This window comes from Stegostoma tigrinum, chromosome 5 (assembly GCF_030684315.1).
Source record: "Stegostoma tigrinum isolate sSteTig4 chromosome 5, sSteTig4.hap1, whole genome shotgun sequence".
In the NCBI taxonomy this organism is placed as follows: domain Eukaryota; kingdom Metazoa; phylum Chordata; class Chondrichthyes; order Orectolobiformes; family Stegostomatidae; genus Stegostoma; species Stegostoma tigrinum.
Genome location: NC_081358.1, coordinates 77,079,326 through 77,098,904, shown reverse-complemented (window position 1 = coordinate 77,098,904; position 19,579 = coordinate 77,079,326). Strand labels below are relative to the sequence as shown.

Sequence of the window (19,579 nt, the reverse complement as noted above, 5' to 3'; positions counted from 1 at the left end):
ATGACAGCAATGGAACTGGGAAGGTCAGAAAGTAGTATCGGGCATGAAACAAATGTTCAACAGTGACAGCAAGGGTCAATTGGCAGCAAAGGCTTTGAGTTAGACAATCAATGAGAGAAAGGATCAGAAGTGACTGGGAAGACGGATTTGCAGATGTATGATGAGTGAAAAGTTTTGGAGCAGAATTCATGGCTAGCAACAGAGGATGAACATAAGGCGAGTAGGAAGTTAGCATATTTCATTTGTAAGTTTTATCTTTAAAGTTATATCTTTGACCAATGTAGGAATTTAGCAATGTAACACATTTTACCTTAGTGGGTATAATGTTTAATTTTTTCTCTGGTATCAACCTGTTGTGGTGGCACATGACTAAAGTTGACAAGATGGCTGCCCGAGGCTTTTTAGCGGATACAAGATGACTGAAAGGGATTGGCAGCTACAAATAACAGATGTTCACAACCAGACTTGTAGTCTCCATATAGAGTTATTGGATAAGATAATGAAAGGTTCAGGGGGAGTCATAAAAGGGCCCTGATGAGAAGAATCATTGGGGAATTTACTCGGGTTTCTGTAAACAGGCAGTTGTGAACACACAAGCATTTTAATAAGGGGCATTTCTGAAAAGCCTAGTTAAGCCAAGGTCCTAAGTTTGTTATTTAGTAAAAAGTAGAGGAAAAATTCTGATACTACAGTATTCTGAACTTTTAGATAATTGTAAGTTAGAAATGAAAATGACAATGGAGTCTGAAAGGGTTAATTACATTCCTTGAGCAAATGTTTGTGGGCAGTAAAAGAAGCTCACTGCATTATTAGGAAAGATAAAGTAGCAAATAATATAAATAGACAACATCTGAGAGAATAATGAGTTTGTAAAACATGGAGAGATAAACAATTGCAGATTCTTACATCCAAAGATCAAGGAAAGACTGACAGAAATAGATTATAAAATATGTGTGAAGACATCCATTTATTGGATGTATTGTAAGATCTAAAGACAGATGATGAAGATATCTGGTAGCTATCATGTGATTAGGAGAGGACCCAAGGCTGATCATAGAGTGGTCCAGCATTGATTGTGTGTTTACTAGATTGGATATATCGATTACAGGGAAGTGGATAACCGTCACGTCAATGTTGCATGTAATAGTTCTAGTGCAAAAGGTATAAAAATGTTATTTTCAGCTGAGGAAAGTTAGTGTTGTTGACCTCTCCTGAAATTTCAGCTGTTTTTAAGAGGAAAACTGGGTTCCATTGTGATATCCAGATTTGGAGTGGTCTCTGGCCTCTCCCATGTGTAGTAAAAGCGCTCTGAATAAATATCGCTTGTACTGCCGAACACAGAACTCAAAAATTCTCTTTGATATCCCTCTATAACACAACCTACTTTTGAGTTTTAACCAAAAAAAAATCACTAAAAGATTTTTCATATGATGTTCTATTTTTCAGGAACACAATTGCAGCTTTAAGTGAGGATTTATTGTTTGTCTTCAATTAGACACATTATGAGGTCTTGTCCATGAAAATGTAGACAATATATTGTATATAAGTTGTCCGGGTTTTCAATAACTCTTCAAAGGCAATGGAAGATTCAGAAATGAACACAGGGCGACACCAATGTATGAATGCTCGCTCTCATGAACCTGCTCACATATGGTTGGGGGAGGGGTATAACTTTAAAGATCAGACATATGAAAATTTCCTGTACTTACGAACTGTAAGTTTCTGTGCCCAATTTCAAACATTTCTTGTTGCTATCCAACTTGATTCATTCTAGGTTCACACATTCAGAATATCTTGTGTGCTAGTGCAGAATATAACTGTTGCTGAAAAAAATGATTTTCATCTTGCTATCATTAGGATATTTCACAAGGATACCGATGCATGGGGAATGTCAAAATTAATACTACAGGAGAGGAGATTGAAAATGAGAAAAGTCAAATGAGCTCCCTTTCCTCAATGTACAAGTTGAGAAATTGGTCAAGGGGTTCTCTACTATTGTTAACTACAAACTTGCATTCAATGGTCAGTGTACATGCTGGGATTACTTCAGTTCCATTTTCTATAAAACTGGCCTTATTGGCAGCCTCATAAATAGGGCCTGCGCCATTTATTGGCTGTGCAAACTTAGTGCTGAATTAGGAAAATCAGGGCCATCCTGTGGGTTAAAGACTACCCTGATCAAATCATCTATTGTTGTGTATCACACAAATTCATAAATGGCCCAAAGGTGGTCATTCTCTTGGTGCTGAAAAGTGCCCAGTCTACTTCAAATTACCTGGGAAGGGTACTCAAAAGTATGAGCAACTGGCAAATTGTGACCCTTTGTTGCTTCACTGAATCATTCTTGAGTTGCTTTCTGGAGAGATGGGAGTATTTTTGATTATTCAAATCCCTGTAGATCAAAATACTAGTTACAAGCTATCGTGTTTATCTACATTTCTCTCATTCTGACTACATGACAATTTGCATGTTTCTGCATTGCATTATTATATCAGAAGTTAAAATACAATTCCATATAAGAAGCATCTAATTGGTGTTATCAATGAACTTCAGTTCATCAATCTGCTTTCTTACAAAAGGAGCTTTTTTGTTCTCTCCGAGCAAGGTCAGCTTAACTCCTGACCTCATTATCTTATCAATAATGTTGCTCTTGTTACACATAATTGCTGTTCACCAGCAAAACCTTTAATTATAAGTACGTCTATGATTCTATACCATATAACACCAGCTAATTACCCTATTCTACAGAAACTTTAATTAAAAGATCACATTTACATAGAAGTTTTTCTTTGGAAAATTAACTTTTGTCCTTGCACACATAGTCAACAATTACAGCTCACAGAAATTTAGGAGTCAGCATGCAACTGCATACCTTTAATTAAATTCCCTTATTAAGTAGGGACTGCTTCACACCGAAAGCCAAAGTGTCAGGTCAGATTCAGTTCAAATGTTCAATGATCACTGACAATAAGATCTAATCATATTTCCCGAGTTAACAATGGTGAAAAGCTAACATCACTACAATATAAAGAAAAATCAGTAGCACCATTCATTCTAACTCAGTCTGGTCAACTCATTCCTTACATGCTGATTTGTAATTTGAATGTGTGAAACAGATCCAATGTCAGAGTCAAGTGATATCATATTGGACTTTCTTTTTTATGCCACCTGTTTTCAGGCAATATCAGTTACTTATGCCAAAATGGGATGTCATATCCTACTGCCTCAAATCCCTCAAAAAATCACCAAAATACAGTTCCTTAAAACTTGTTATGCTAATGGCATTGCCCAGTCAGAGCTCATGCACTCATAATCAGAAGAACACCAGGAACAAGTTGCGCATACCCACAGCTACAAAGTCTATCCAGTGAGGAAAGTTGTGCTTTGTAAAAGGCAGGGAAATAGTTTGAACTGGATAGCTCCTTCAAAGTACTTGCACAAGCCAAATGGGCTGAATGGTCACTTACTGTGCTGGATCATTCTATTTGATCAAAGTTCTGATTTCCATCATAAAACTCACCAAAAATAATCAAGCACATAGATGTAAAATAATTGGCAGAAGGAGCAGAGTGGAGCTGAAAATTCTTTTCAACAAGGAGGGTGGCAAGAACTAGCACCCACTGGCTGAATAGTAAGTAGAGACAGAAACCTTCATGTTGAAAAGTATTTTTCAATGCCTTTGAATAGGTCAAATGTTCTCCTCTCTGTCCCACTAACCTCTTCGATTTCTTAAAAACTTTGAACAGATACTTAGAAATAACTGCAACTATTACATACTCTTAACCTTAATTTTTCCTTCGTGTCAGCTACCATTCTTGGTTCAGTTCCTATAATATCACTTAAAACATATGAAATTAGAGCTGGTGTAGACCATATAGCTCTTGGAGTCTGCTTTGTAATTCATTAAGAAAATAGCTGGATAATTACAGCAATTCCACTTTTTCATCCTATCCACATAACACTTAATTCCATGAGTGTTCCAAAAATTTATTGATATTTCTACAAAATTCACCTAAGCATTCCCATGAAAAGAGACAAATATCCATACTCTCAGTATACTGCATCCAGGCTTGGTTGAGTTGAAGCCTAACCCTGCTGGATTCAGCAGCTTGAATCATTCCCATCATCCGAATATACCCCCTCATGGCTTTCATAGATACCACAAATACTAATGTCTTGCTTTCCACAAATATACAGTAATGGAGTTCTACAGGATAGTATATGTCTTTAGTTTTTGGAATCTTAACCCACACGTTTCAAAAGCTCACGAAAATAGTAATTTTATTTTAGAATCTTTCTTTCTAATATTCTCATCGATTTAAACATATACTTACCTGTGCAACGTTGGGCTTAACTACTTTTCTTTGTTGTTTGCTTCTTATATTACAGTTGGCACAAAATATCATGATTCAATAATAGCCCTTAAAATGGTAATCAGAAGTGCTCTATTTAACTAGACAGCTTAAGTTGACCCAAGCAATAAATCTCTCTGGTGATGTAAGGTACAAAATGTTTGTAGCTCAACAGTAACCCCCCCTTGGTGTTTTGAATGCTTACCTTGTAAAATATATTATTACACAAGCATGCAGAATGACTATCAATGTGATTCTTCATAGCTCATTGCCTTATTACCTATGAATATTAATGGCTTGCTTTCTTTGGCTGGTATTAGTGAGCTGCATGTATAATGTTTTATATAATTTTGTCCACATAATTGTATCATGTCCTAGTTCAGCTCTGTTAAATCGAACAGTGAGATTAACAGTGCGAATATTAATTACAGCATGTTCAAAGGTTAATCTGATATTAATTTATTGCCTACTTTCAGATGTAAACTCCTATTCCAGTTTATTGTCATCATTAGTTCTTGTTCTTGATGGATGTGATAGGTCCCAGATTTGCTGTGTTTACTTCCCACATTAAATGCTGGAATTACAGTACGTTGACATGAAAGGATGTGCAAATGAAAACACCTGTCTTCTTGTCCAGAGCCAAACGTCAACAGATTAAAGTCTCTTTACAGTCTCTTGTAATACGTTAACTCAAATGCAAACTACACATTTAAGATTAAAATATTTTCTTCTGACAGGTAGTAAAGCTCTTATGTAAGACTACCTTAATGCAAGTCTTAATGGACACAGGTTCCAAGCACAAAATAGCCCATAATTTGGTACTAATTGTACAATCATAATCAGACAGCATGGATTGAAAATTGCTTTTGGACATATAACGTGTAGGGCATTACTTCTGTGAGAATAAGAGGACTTTATAGGTGATTAAACAGACTTCTATCCCAGAACTAATGGTTGGTTCTGGTTCTGGGAATTGCCATGGAGAATGCATTAGGGAGCAGTTATCTGATTTGTAGGGGCATTGGTATGGGTGGTGCACTAGGGAATAATTGTCCACCATACTTTGATAAAGGTAAAATTCCTGTGCATGTTCTTGTTGTTTGTGGAGGACAGCACCCTCTACGAATGCATGCTGATTCTGGTATGTGTAACAGTTATATTGCAAGCTTAGCTGACAACCTGAAATATGATCTTAGTGTAATTCTTAGCAAATCTGAAATTGTTCAGGAAGTGCAGTTCAGTTGCGGAATTACACCTAATGTGGAACAATATTTTTCAGAGTTGACTTTTTTTTACTATTTAAGCCTCAGCAGCTGACTGTTCCCTGGTTCATTCTTGATGGCAATATCTGCACCAATTAGAGCCCACTAGCCAATGAATTGCACCCTTGTACTCATGTAGTATTAACTGTTACTTTCTTAGAAATATACTATTCTTGCTTCTGCCCTGATGCATACAAGGCAAAAAGCTTTGGCAGCTTGCCCTTTTTCCAGCAATACTCAATTTTATATTTATGAAATGCAACCTTTATTATAAGAAAACATTCCACGGATTTTTTAATAGGAAAGACGAAATTATTTTAGCAAATTTATCTATGAGGATGAATCTTTTCCTTTAATACCACGCATCTGACCCAGTCATTTTTAAAACTACAACTCCCAGAATTGCTTCCTACTGAATGTTTGTAAATAACGTGGACTCCTCGCACAGCAGAGGTGTATACATTGTCCAATTAGCCTGTCCAGAGATATTATTACATACCCTTGGAGCAGTTGAGACTTGAGCCAGACCTCCTGGCTAAGATGTAGGAATACTACCATTGCACCATAAGAGCCCTAGTCATTACTGCATTCTCCATAAAATGATTAAGAAGTGAAGGATGGTCATTAAATTTTTATTTCCTGGTTTTCTTTCCGTGAAAATGATTCTATTAAAAACAAAACAAGATTTAGATAGTTGACTTGGGGTCAATTAGTGAAGAATATTGATCTTATTGTTATTGAGTGAGAAACAAACTATTTTTCATAAGGAGTTGAGGAACTTGGAGGTGGTCAGAATGACACTTGCTGCATAAGCCACACTATATAGTCATTGGCATTTTGTACATCGTGAATGCACTGGAATGTCATTTTAATGTTGACCCTTAACTTTTCAGTTGGGAAGTCTGTCGTTGAGCCAAAATTCAGTTATACAGTCATAAAGTTTCACAGAACTGAAAAAGACTCTTCAGTCCAACACATCTATGCTGACCAGATATCCTAAATAAATCTAGTCCCATTTGCCAGCATTTGACCCGTATCCCTTAAAACACTTCCTATTCATGATCCCATTCAAATGTTGTAACTGTACTAGCCTCCACCACATCCTCTGGCAGCTCATTCCATTTATGCAATATCTCTCTGTGACAAAGTTGCCCCTTAGGTCCCTTTCGTATCTTTTCCCTCTCACCTTAAACCTATGCCTTCTAGCTTTGGACTCCACCACCCCAGAAAAAGCCCTTGACTATCCATCACTTTCATGATTTTATAACCTCTATAAGGTCACTCTTTAGCCTTGGATGATGTTTACCTGAAGATCGGAGGCTGAATGTTCTTTGACCGCTGAAGTGTTCCCAGACTGGGAGGGAACATTCCCGTTTGGCGATTGTTGCATGATGTCCATTCATCCGTCATCTATGTATTTGCATGGTCTCACCAATGTATCATGCCTCGGGGCATCTGTGCCTGCAATGTATGTGACAAACAACATTGGCCCAGTCACGTGATTATCTGTGAAGCAACGGAACTGCATCACCTACATGCACACCAAGAACAGAAAACTGGAGTAACTTGGCATCACCACCAGCAGTAAACAAGCCCCGCCCAATATCACAGTTGAAATCCCACCACGACAGGAAGTCAATTTGGCTGACCACACCCTTCAACGAGACAAAATCAAAGTTCTCAGCTGAGGGCTAAATTTCTGCCCCACCATAAAAATGGACCCCATTGGTCTGGCAGTAGACACAGAGGAATTCATCAGGTGAATAAGGCTCCGGGGGTTCTTCCACAAACCCCAAGATGTCAGCAGCAAGCCCAATGAGACAACCAACAAACAAGAACAGTTGACAGAGAGATCTGCAGTGCAGCGACCAAAGACAGAAGAGTTGACTTGGACTCCTCCAGAAGGCCACTATTCTAGACTCTTATGCTCATGCTGTCAGGAGATATGTCAACGTCACGCTCATAAGATAGTGCAGAGTGTCACCCAAGGACAACGTAACACCATCTATGCTCTCAAGACGAACCACAACATCGACATCAAACCAGCAGACAAAGGAGGATCCAATGTCATACAGAAAAGAACGGACTACTGCAAAGCAGCGTAATGACAACTAAACAATCAGGAAAAATAAAACTACCTGCCGATCTGACCAAAGAACACACTCGTCAACTCAATGGACTGATCTAGGCCTTTGATCCAGACCTTCACAGTATCCTATGCCGTGTCATTCTGTGTACTTCTCGCAGAGGAGATTTCTACTGCCTTCCCAAGATACACAAAGCCAACACATCTGGATGCCCCATTGTATCAGGCAACAGGACCCTGTGTGAGAACCTCTCTGGCTATGTTGAGGGCATCTTGAAACCTACTGTACAAGGAACCCCAGCCTCTGCCATGACCATGACAGATTACACACAGAAACTCAGTACCCATGGACCAATCAAACCAGGAACATTCCTCGTCACAGTGGATGTTTCGGCCCTCTACACCAGCGTCGCCCAAGATGACAGCATTACTGCAACAACCTCAGTACTCAGTATGAATAACTGCTAATTTCCAAACACTATCCTACTACTCATCAACTTCATCCTCAATCACAATGCCTTGACTTTCGAAAACCAGCTCTTCATCCAGATACACAGAACAGCCATGGGGACCAAATCTGCACCCCAATACAGCCAACATTTTCATGCACAGGTTTGAGCAAGACTTCCTTGCTGCACAGAACCACCAACCAATGCTATATGCCAGAAACATCAATGGCATTTTCTTCCTTTGGCCTCATCGCAAGGAATCACTGAAACGGCGACCCAACGATATCAACAAGTTTCATCACACCATCAGACTTACCATGGATGACTCTTCAGATTCAGTTTCTTGGACACACCCATCTCCAACAATAACCGACTCTACCGCAAACCCACAGATAACATCACGATGCTGCACTTCTCTAGCTTCCACCCTAAATATGTTAAAGAAGCCATCCTCTTGAGACTAGCCATGCGCAAACACAGAACCTGCTCAGATGAGGGAGAAAGCAACAGACACCAAAAGATGCTGAAAGATGCCCTCATTAGAACAGGATACACTGCTCAACTCATCGATCGTCAGTTCTGATGTGCCACAGCGAAAACCACAACTTCATTGAAGACAGACATAAGATGCGACCGATACAGTACCCTTCATTTCCAGTACTTCACTGGAGCAGAGAAACTATGCCATGTTCTTTGCAGCCTCCAATACGTCATCGATAACACAGATGTCTTGCCAAGATCATCCCTACATCTCCACTTCTCGCCTTCAAACAACTGCGAAACCTTAAACAGATATCACTCGCAGCAAACTACCCAGCCTTCAGGACAACATCAATCACATCACCACACAATCCTGCCATGGCAACCTCTGCAAGACATTCCAGATTATCGACATGATACTACCATCACACATGGGAACACCACCCACCACATACACGGCAGATACTCATGTGACTTGGCCAATGTTGTCTATGTCATACGCTGCAGGCAAAGATGTCCCAAGGCATAGTGTATTGGTGAGACCATGCAGACACTAAGACAATGGATGAATGGACACCATGCAACAATCACCAGACAGGAACGTTCCCTCCCAGTCAGGGAACACTTCAGCGGTCGAGGACATTCAGCCTCCGAACTTTGGGTAAGTGCCCTCCAAAGTGGCCTTCGAGATACACAACATCGCAGAATTGCTGAGCAGAAACTGATAGCCAAGTTCTGTACCCCTGAAGACAGCCTCAACCATTATCTTGGGTTCATGTCACGTTACATGTGGTCTCTTTACACTGTTCTCTAAAATCTTCCTTACTATCTGTTTTGACCCCATCACCTTGATAACTTACTATGATCGCTCTACCTTAACTAGTTTGTAGAGTTTTTGATTACTTGTTATTTTTGTTAGACCCTCGGCATGCGATTCTTATACTTAGCATGTTATTCCAGTCATTTAATTTGTCTTCAGCACCACCATACTTTTAATTTTTTGTAATTATCTCTCTGCCTCAATTAATCGGATTATAGGTTATCCCTTCACTTGTTATTCAGCTGTTGACACTTTGCTCACACAGCCCGATACTCCTGATCACCTGCAGAGACTTATTATTCAGACTGTCAACACTCCACTCATACCATTTGTATGATCTTTTGATCTCTCTGTTTATAAAGTCTGTGCTAGGGTGCTCTGTTCACTTCACCTGATAAAGGGACAGTGCTCCAAAAGCTTATGATTTCAAACAAATCTGTTGGTTTATAACCTGGTGTCATGTGTCTTTTGACCTTGTCCACCCCAGTTTAACACTGGCACCTCCACATCATGTTGGCAGAAGGTTATGTCTCCATAGTTTCCACAAATTAATCCATCACCCTTCACGAAGGGCTGAAACAGCAATGGCGTTAATGATATGGAAGTCAGGGGTAATAGTTCTTCTTCACAAATTTCTGTAAAAAGTTCTGAAAGTTCTACCTGTCATGTCCTGTGATACTTGCAGACTGAGTTTCCTTAATCTGCCTAGAAATGTGGTAGAGGCAAATTCAACTCAGGTATTCAAGCGGGCACTGGATTTTTTTTGGATGGTAACGGTGTGGTAGAGACATGATGGGCTGAATGGCCTCCTTCTGAATTTCAATAACTCTGTGAAAGGAGAATTGTGCTCTCCTAGCAATTAATCTGGTGAATCTCTATTGCACTCCTTGTACAGCACATCTATCCTTTCTTAGATAAGGAGGCCAAAACTGCTCACAATACTCCAAGGGCAGTCTCAATAAGGCTGCAGACAACTGCAGCAAGACATCTTTACTCCTGTAATCAAACCACTTTGCAATAAAGGCTAACATACCATTTGCCTTTCTAATTGGTTGCTTCATCTATATGCTAGCTTTTATTGACTCATGGACAAGGACACTCTAGTCCCTTTGGTCATTTACACTTCCTAAACTCTCATCATTTAAAAAAAAATTCTAATTCCTGTTTCATTTTGAGCAAAAGTAATTAACTTCAGGCTGATTCACGTTTTATTACATTTGCTGTGTGCTTGCCCACTCATTAGCCTGTCTAAGCTCACTTGAGGCCACCGTGCAACCTCCTCACAATTTATATTCCTACCTAGTTTTGTGTCATCAGCAAATTAGAAAATCCTTACAATTAGTTCCTGCATCCAAATCATTTTTATAAATGGTGAACAGCTATGGCCTAGCACTGATCCCTGTGATACCTCACTACTAACAGGCTGGAATCCTCAGAATGACCCATTTATTACTATGCTCAGCTTTCTATCTGCTAATTAATTCTCAATCCACATTAGTATAATACCCTGAATCTCATGCACTCTAATTGTATTTAGTGTTCTCCTGGGCAGAATCTTCTGGGATCACCTAATGCCTTTAGAAGGACTGACACAGGAACTTAATTGGGCAGAAGAAAAAGCAAAACTTCAGTTTCCAGATGGCAGAATAAAGTTTTGATATTAAGTTTTCAGAACCTTTGGGGAAGTTGGCTTTCCTGATCTTGATGGTCAGGACCTCTTGTGCATTAATTAGTATGCCATGAATGCTAAGAGGAAAGGAGAAAGTCATCAGCAGTGATAGGAGGAAAATGTAGTGTAGACAGAGGGGTGTACAGGGTGAGCAAGCCAAATGGAAAATTAACAACCATCTTCCTCCTGAATCATCTCACACAAGAAATCCTCACAAAGTGCAGTACAAATATTACGGTCTGAGATCTCTTTCAAAGAGTTCATACACACAGCAAATATATCCAAATGAGGGGATTGAAACAGAAACTGAAATATATGTGCGAGCATTCCACCATAGCTGATATTGAAATTTGAATCCTATAAACAAAAGTAGCTTTAAAAAGCTAGCTTAATGACAACAAAATATACGATGAACTGAGAAGAATGTAATTGCATGAAAATCTTGTTCTGAGAGAAGTACCACCTGCTTCAGTCCCATCTTCACTCAGTCTCAAAAAAAACAAGAATCTGTCCCCTATATGGGATCTTATCAAAGGCCTTTGGAAAATCCCAATACACCATATGTACTGGACCTCTGTTACAAGGTATATCCTCAAAATAACTCCGACGTGTTTTTGTGTTGTCAAACACAAGCTCTTTTTATAAATCTATATTAGCTCTGTCTAATTTTACCATTATTTTCTAAATGGCCAGTTATCATAACCTTTATAACAATTTCAAACATTTTCACAACTACATACATCAACCTACAGGTCTGTAGTTTTCCATTCTCCCTCTTTCTCCATTCTTAAATACAGGGCTTTCATTTGCTACTTTTAGGTTTGCAGGAACCTTTCCAGAATCTATAAAACTCTGAAAGATAACTGCTATTACAGCCATTGTCTCCAAAACTACCTCCTTCAAAACCCTAGGATGTAGCTCATCTGGTCCAGATTATTAACATATAATCCAATTTCCAGGTATTACCTCTTTATGTATACTAATTTATTTCAGTTCCCCAGTTTCATAAGTTTCTTGATTACCTAGTTTTTGAAGATTTTCAGAATCCTCTTCTGTGATAACAGACAAGGTAATTGCTTAGTTTCTGAAGCTGCTGTAAAATGTAGAAGTCCAAAATCATAGACAGCTACTTACAGACAATTAAGTACGTAAGGTGTGTTAATTTATGGTGCCTGGAGGTTAGGGGTGCAGCCCTCCAAATAAGTTGAGCCTCAGCTAGCTAGGGTGCCAGGTGGCCAGGTAAATGATGTAGTGATGATTTTGATTTTATTGTCACGTGTATTCAAGTACAAAAGAACTGAAGTACAATGAAAAGTTTATAATGTCGCCATACAAGGCACCATTTTAGGCAGAAGTACGTAGGCACAGAATCTTAAGAACAAGGCAGAAAGAACAAAGAGTTAAATGTTGCAGTTATTAGAGTATAGTGTTAAACAAACGAAATAAGTTAAAAGTTACACATTACAGATCTTCTTAATTTTAAGTAGAAAAAAGAAACAAGGGGCTAGGAAAGTAATCAGATATGGCACTGGTGATGGACAGTGATTGTCTGGTGGCGGGGTGTTGAAGTCCGGAACTGGGGGAAGAAGGGGTCAGATCCAGTGCGATATAGGTGAGAGTTCGTGTCCCGGGAGAAATAGGATAAACACAGCAGGCCAAGCAGCATCAGAGGAAAACTTGATGTGTCGGGTCGGTACCCTTCCAGAAAACAGGTGGAGTGATGGTGGCTGATCTGGTCTTGAGTGGGGGAAAGGGGGTGAGGAAAGAGTGCATGGGTTCGGAGCATGTAAAGGGAGGGTCAGCACCAGAGGGTGAAAGAGGGATGGGCTCCCCGGCGTTGAAGAAGAGGGCCCGAGTTTGAATCGGGTGAATACAGGGTTGACTCGAAAGAGGGTGAAGGGTTTCGGATCTGGGAGTGTGTTTGGGGGAAGGACCGGGACCTTTACAGCAGGATGAAGGGTGTTTAGTTCCAGGGAACTGTCTGTTCGGGTAACTTCTCCTGAGTAACTGTTTTCATAACATTATGGGAATCCTTCGGATTTTTCGATTTGAAAGGAGATTTTCGGAGAGGTCCAGGGAACAGAGGAATCCCGCAGGGTCCCCAGGCCCAACTCCATCTCGGCCGGAATAACGGCCCGTGTGTCCATCGGAAAATCTGCGCGGTGTTTACTCCAAAGCTCGAGGTCACTCGAACCTGAAAAATATTTTGTCACTCAGGCTGGGTGTTTTTGTTTTGTGAATTTATCCCGAAGGAAAGTACAAACAGATTCACAGTGAATCGGATGACACAAACTGGCCCAGGTCGCGAGGCGGTGACCTCTGACCGCGGGTTCAACAGGTCACAGGTCAGACAGGGGTGGGGTGATGAACCACTTCCGGGAGCGGATGGCGGCTGCTGTCTCGTCCGTGCGGAGAATGGGAAGCGGCTTCACCTTTATCGGTGAGTGAGTGAGTAAATTCACGAAGAGAGGGAGATACGCAGACAGATGCTTCCCCCCCGTCTCTTCGCCCTCAATGTGCCCGAGACCTGCCACCGATAGAGGGGCACATGTGCCAGTACCGGGCCGACCCATGGGCCTAGGAAACCTCACTCCCCGCCCACGTCTGTGCCTCACCGTTCACCATCCTCCCAGTCTGCACCCAACCCCCCCACCCCAAAGCCAGGAGTGAAGAACAATATTTCTAGAAAATGACAGTGAGACATAGGTACAAGATAATAATAGATCAAGTGAATGAGTTGGATGCTCAGAAGGACATGGAAGACCCTTTGAGCCAGCACCACTATTCATTATGATCATCCACAATCAGTATCCTGTCCCTGCCTTATCCCCACAACTCTTGATTCCACTATCTTTAAGAGCTCTATCTATCTCTTTCTTGAAAGTATCCAGAGACTTGGCCTCCACTGCCTTCTGGAGCAGAGCATTCCATATATCCACCACTCTCTGGGTGAACACAGCAGGTCAAGCAGCATCTCAGGAGCACAAAAGCTGACGTTTTGGGCCTAGACCCTTCATCAGAGAGGGGGATGGGGTGAGGGCTCCGGAACAAACAGGGAGAGAGGGGGAGGCGGACCGAAGATGGAGAGTAAAGAAGATAAGGTGGAGAAAGTATAGGTGGGGAGGTAGGGAGGGGATAGGTCAGTCCAGGGAAGACGGACAGGTCAGGGAGGTGGGATGAGGTTAGTAGGTAGCTGGGGGTGCGGCTTGGGGTGGGAGGAAGGGATGGGTGAGAGGAAGAACAGGTTAGGGAGGCAGAGACAGGTTGGACTGGTTTTGGGATGCAGTGGGTGGGGGGGAAGAGCTGGGCTGGTTGTTTGGTGCAGTGGGGGGAGGGGACGAACTGGGCTGGTTTAGGGATGCAGTTGGGGAAGGGGAGATTTTGAAACTAGTGAAGTCCACATTGATACCATTAGGCTGCAGGGTTCCCAGGCGGAATATGAGTTGCTGTTCCTGCAACCTTCGGGTGGCATCATTGTGGCACTGCAGGAGGCCCATGATGGACGTGTCATCTAAAGAATGGGAGGTGGAGTGGAAATGGTTTGCGACTGGGAGGTGCAGTTGTTTGTTGCGAACTGAGCGGAGGTGTTCTGCAAAGCGGTCTCCAAGCCTCCGCTTGGTTTCCCCAATGTAGAGGAAGCCACACCGGGTACAGTGGATGCAGTATACCACATTGGCAGATGTGCAGGTGAAGAGGTTCACCTGCACATCTGCCAATGTGGTATACTGCATCCACTGTACCCGGTGTGGCTTCCTCTACATTGGGGAAACCAAACGGAGGCTTGGAGACCGCTTTGCAGAACACCTCCGCTCAGTTCGCAACAAACAACTGCACCTCCCAGTCGCAAACCATTTCCACTCCACCTCCCATTCTTTAGATGACACGTCCATCATGGGCCTCCTGCAGTGCCACAATGATGCCACCCGAAGGTTGCAGGAACAGCAACTCATATTCCGCCTGGGAACCCTGCAGCCTAATGGTATCAATGTGGACTTCACTAGTTTCAAAATCTCCCCTTCCCCAACTGCATCCCTAAACCAGCCCAGTTCGTCCCCTCCCCCCACTGCACCAAACAACCAGCCCAGCTCTTCCCCCCCACCCACTGCATCCCAAAACCAGTCCAACCTGTCTCTGCCTCCCTAACCTGTTCTTCCTCTCACCCATCCCTTCCTCCCACCCCAAGCCGCACCCCCATCTACCTACTAACCTCAGCCCACCTCCTTGACCTGTCCGTCTTCCCTGGACTGACCTATCCCCTCCCCACCTATACCCTCTCCACCTATCTTCTTTACTCTCCATCTTCGGTCCACCTCCCCCTCTCTCCCTATTTATTCCAGAGCCCTCACCCCATCCCCCTCTCTGATGAAGGGTCTAGGCCCGAAACGTCAGCTTTTGTGCTCCTGAGATGCTGCTTGGCCTGCTGTGTTCATCCAGCCTCACATTTTATTATCTTGGAATTCTCCAGCATCTGCAGTTCCCATTTTCTCTGGGTGAAGATGTTTTTCCTCAACTCTGTTCTAAATGGCCTACCTCTTATTTTTAAACTGTGTCCTCTGGTTCTGGACTCGCTCGTCAGCAGAAACATGCTTCCTGCCTCCAGAGTGTCCAATCCCTTAATAATCTTATACATCGCAATCAGATCCCCTCTCATCCTTCTAAACTCAAGTGTATGCAAGTCCAGTTGCTCCAATCTTTCAACATATGATAGTCCTGCCATTCTGGGAATTGACCGCGTGAACCTATGCTGCACTCCCTCAACAGCAAGAATGTCCTTCCTCCAATTTGGAGACCAAAACTGCCCACAGTACTCCAGGTGCGGTCTCATCAGGGCCCTGTACAGCTGCAGAAGGTCCTCTTTGCTCCTATACTCAATTCCTCTTATTATGAAGGCCAGTATGCCATTAGCTTTCTTCACTGCCTGCTGTACCTGCATGCTTGTGTTCATTGACTGATGTACAAGAACACTTGGAAGGTGCCTAGAGAGACAATTGTTGAAGTATGTTCACTTGAGGTGTACCATGCAATAAAGTTAGCATGCAGCTTGATGCGGAATGTATAATTCTGCTCACCTTTCCCATGGTCCTGAAGTCCAGAAGGTTGGAGACACTGCTGGCATGTTGCTAATTTCTTTGCTCAAATCAAACATGCCTACTTGGTTGGAAAGGTAGTCCTCTTCCTCGTATCCTTGAGAGCTCACCTCATTACAATCCATCAGATGTCATTGCAGGACATAAGGTAAGAGTGAGAATTGTGGGGAGCAGCTTTTCTAGGTGCCCTCTTCATTCCTGTAGTTAATGCAACATAAAGTGCCCCAAGTACTGAGGATGTAGTTTGTTCCAGCCTGTGCCATCTTTGTCCCTTTTAATAAGAAATTCTGCCTGTGACAGCTCAAATGTAGCATCTTACTATGGTCCCTGATTAATTGGGCAATGCAAAGGTGAGGTATGACTGAGTTGAAGAGCTTTCCATTCAGGTTCCTGACCTCTTGGCTCCAGCATTTGAACAGTGACTTGGGAGGTAGTGGTAATGTCACTAAACTATTCATCCAGCGCGCCCCACCCCCCCCGGCCCATGCTAAAGCCCTGGGGAAAAGGGTTTGAATTCTACACTGGCAGATGATGAAATCTGAATCCATAAAGAGCTCTTCTAATCGTGACTATTTAGCCACTGTCAATTAGTCTTAGAGTCCTAGAGATGGCCAGCATGGAAGTAGATCCTTCAGTCCAATTCATTGATGCTGACCAGACATCCTAAATTAATTTGTTTCCATTTACCAGCATTTGGCCCATAGCCCTCTAAACCCTTTCCATTCATGTATCCATCCAGATTCCTTTCAAATGTTGTAATATCAGTCTGCACCACCACTTCTTTCCATATATGCACTACCCTCAATATGAAAATATTGCCCAATGTGAAAAAGACTCCGCTACCCTGCGGAAAAGACCCTGGCTATTTACTCTATCCGTGCCCCTTGTGATTTCACAAACCCATATAAGGGTCTGTGATGCTCGAGGGGAAAATAGCCCCAACTCCTATTCAGCCTCTTCCTAACGCTCAAACCCTCTAACCCTGGCAACATCCTTGCAAACTTTTCTAAACCCTTTTAAGTTTGACAACATCCTTCCTATTATTAGCGACACCAAAATTGAATGCAGTTTTCCAAAAGTTACCTCATCAATGTCCTGTATAACCACAATATGACTGACCAATGCCTATATTCGATGCTCTGACCAATAAAATTATTGTAAAAACCCATCTGGGTTCACTAATGCCCCTTTAGAGAAGGAAATATGTCAGCCTTCAATGGTCTGGCCAGTACATGACTGTGAACTACCCTTTGAGCAATTTGGGGTGGCTAATGACTACAGGATAAGCCACCGATACCCAGATTCCATGAAAGAATTTATTTTACCAAAAGAAAGTTGGAAAGTTCCGCCTGTTTCCCTGCCTGAATCAACTGACTGACTTGAGAGTACAATTAATGCTTCAAACTAGGAAGCAGAAAGATGAATCATTCTTGTTCTTGATTGTTAACTGGTAACTACTTTAAGAAGCTAATAGCAGTATCAGACTTGATTGAATTCCAGTCCTAGCCCCACACTTCAGGGAACAACTTAAGTTAATGCAGTACCTCTGATCTTTCACTGCACTATTAGTCATTGTATTCAAGGAAGAGTGCAACACATTTAAAACACTTGAAAGTGGTGAAATATTTATCACTTCAGATCATTGTGATTTTGATTTTGGACACAGCTTTATTATTTTTTTTGGAGCAGTCTTCGGTCTAAAATTATGTGATATTAGAACATTGAAAAAAGACTACACGTTAGTATATATCAAAGGTTTAGTTTGTTTGATTTACAGCTGGCCTAGTTTTCCCTTCATGAATGGGAAATTATGTGCAATGTGAATCAAATATACAGCATTGAACTGTATGTCATGTAAAAATTTAAACTATTATAAAAACTATATCTTTTACTGTGTTTTTGATTATGAACTGAAATGGGAACATAACTTTTTAAAACCAAAACTAGTCGAAGGATTGCTGTATTTTTTTTATAAACAAGAATACAAGGAGAGCTAGCCATTGGATATAGAACAGCCTCAAAGGTGGGAGACAGAAGGTGGTGCTGGAGGGTTGCTTTTCAGCCTGGAGGCTTGTGACCAGCGATGTGCCTTAAGGGTCGGTGCTGGCCCACTGCTTTTTGTCATTTATATAAACGACTTGGATGTGAACGCAGGAAGGGTGGATAGTAAGTTTGCAGATGACACCAAAATTGGTGGTGTTGTGGCCAGCCAAGAAGATTACCTCACAGCACAACAGGACCTTGATTTGATGGACCAATGCGCTGAGATGGGAGTTTAATTTAGATCACTGTAAGGCGTTACATTTTTGGAAAGGCAAATCAGGGCAGGGCCTATACACTTAATGGTAAGATCCTGGAGACTGTTGCTGAACAAAGGTACCTTGGTGTGCAGGTTCATAGTTCCTTGAGAGTAGAGTCACAGGCAGATAGGATAGTAAAGAAGGTATTTGATTTGCTTGCCTTTATTGGTAGTACATTGAGTGTAGGAGTTGCGAAGTCATGTTGCAGCTATACAGGACATTGGTTAGGCCACTTTTGGAATACTGCATTCAGTTTGGTCTTCTCCCTACTATAGGAAAAATGTTGTGAAACTTAAAATGGTTCAGAAAAGATTTCCAAGGATGTTGCTAGGGTTGGAGGGTTTGAGCTATAGGAAGAGGCTGGATAGGCTGGCATTATTTTCCTTGGAGCATCGGAGGCTAAGAGGTAACTTTTATAGAAGTTTATTAAATCAGGAGCGTAGATAGGGTGAAAAGCTAAAGCCTTTTTCCTAGCAGAGGGGTGTCCAAAACTAGAGAGCATAGGTTTAAGGTGAGAAGAGAAAGATATCAAAGGAACCTACGAGGCGCCCTTTTACACAGAGGGTGGTGCATATGTGCAATGAGTTGCCAGAGGAAGTGGTGGAGGCTGGTACAATTATAACATTTAAAAGGCATCTGGATGGGTACATGAATGGGAAGGGTTTAGAGGGACGTGGGCCAAATCTGGCAAATGGGACTAGGTTATTTTAAGATATCTAGTCAGCATGGATGAGTTGGCAAAGGATCTCTGTTTCCATGATATACAGCTGTATGACTCTAAGTAATTTGATATTCATTCTAGCTACTGTTTGCACAGTTGCTTGTTCAAGTATTTGTGGAAATCTAGGTTGCAGCCAAGCTAAAGCCAAAGGATGTGTATGATAGGAGCTTTGGATAGTAACAAGTAGCTGATTGGTCTGTAGCCAAGGGACCAGTTATCAATAACAAAGCCTTCTGCCTTCCAACATATGGGATTGGCTGTCAAGTGGCTGAATGACGTGGGAGCATGAATGTTTGGGAGAACCGACTGGGGTTCTGCAAAAGCAAAATTTGCCTCTCTTCTCTGCAGCAAAA

The 19,579-nt window shown here is 41.8% G+C and overlaps 1 protein-coding gene across 3 annotated transcripts in view; it reads left to right on the top strand.

Moving 5' to 3' along the window:
- Positions 1–12,732: 12,732 nt before the first annotated feature.
- tatdn1 (TatD DNase domain containing 1) overlaps positions 12,733–19,579 on the top strand; it is a 45,129-nt gene continuing 38,282 nt past the window's right edge. The window contains exon 1 of one of the 3 annotated variants that reach the window (XM_059646076.1): positions 12,733–12,830. Coding sequence is in view for 1 of the 3 variants with exons in the window: in XM_059646075.1 (XP_059502058.1) it covers positions 13,483–13,558 (76 nt within the window). In the remaining 2 variants the exon portion in view is untranslated. Of the gene's footprint in view, positions 12,831–13,414; positions 13,559–19,579 lie in introns of those variants that run through there. The other 2 variants (XM_059646077.1, XM_059646075.1) reach the window with 2 other exon arrangements.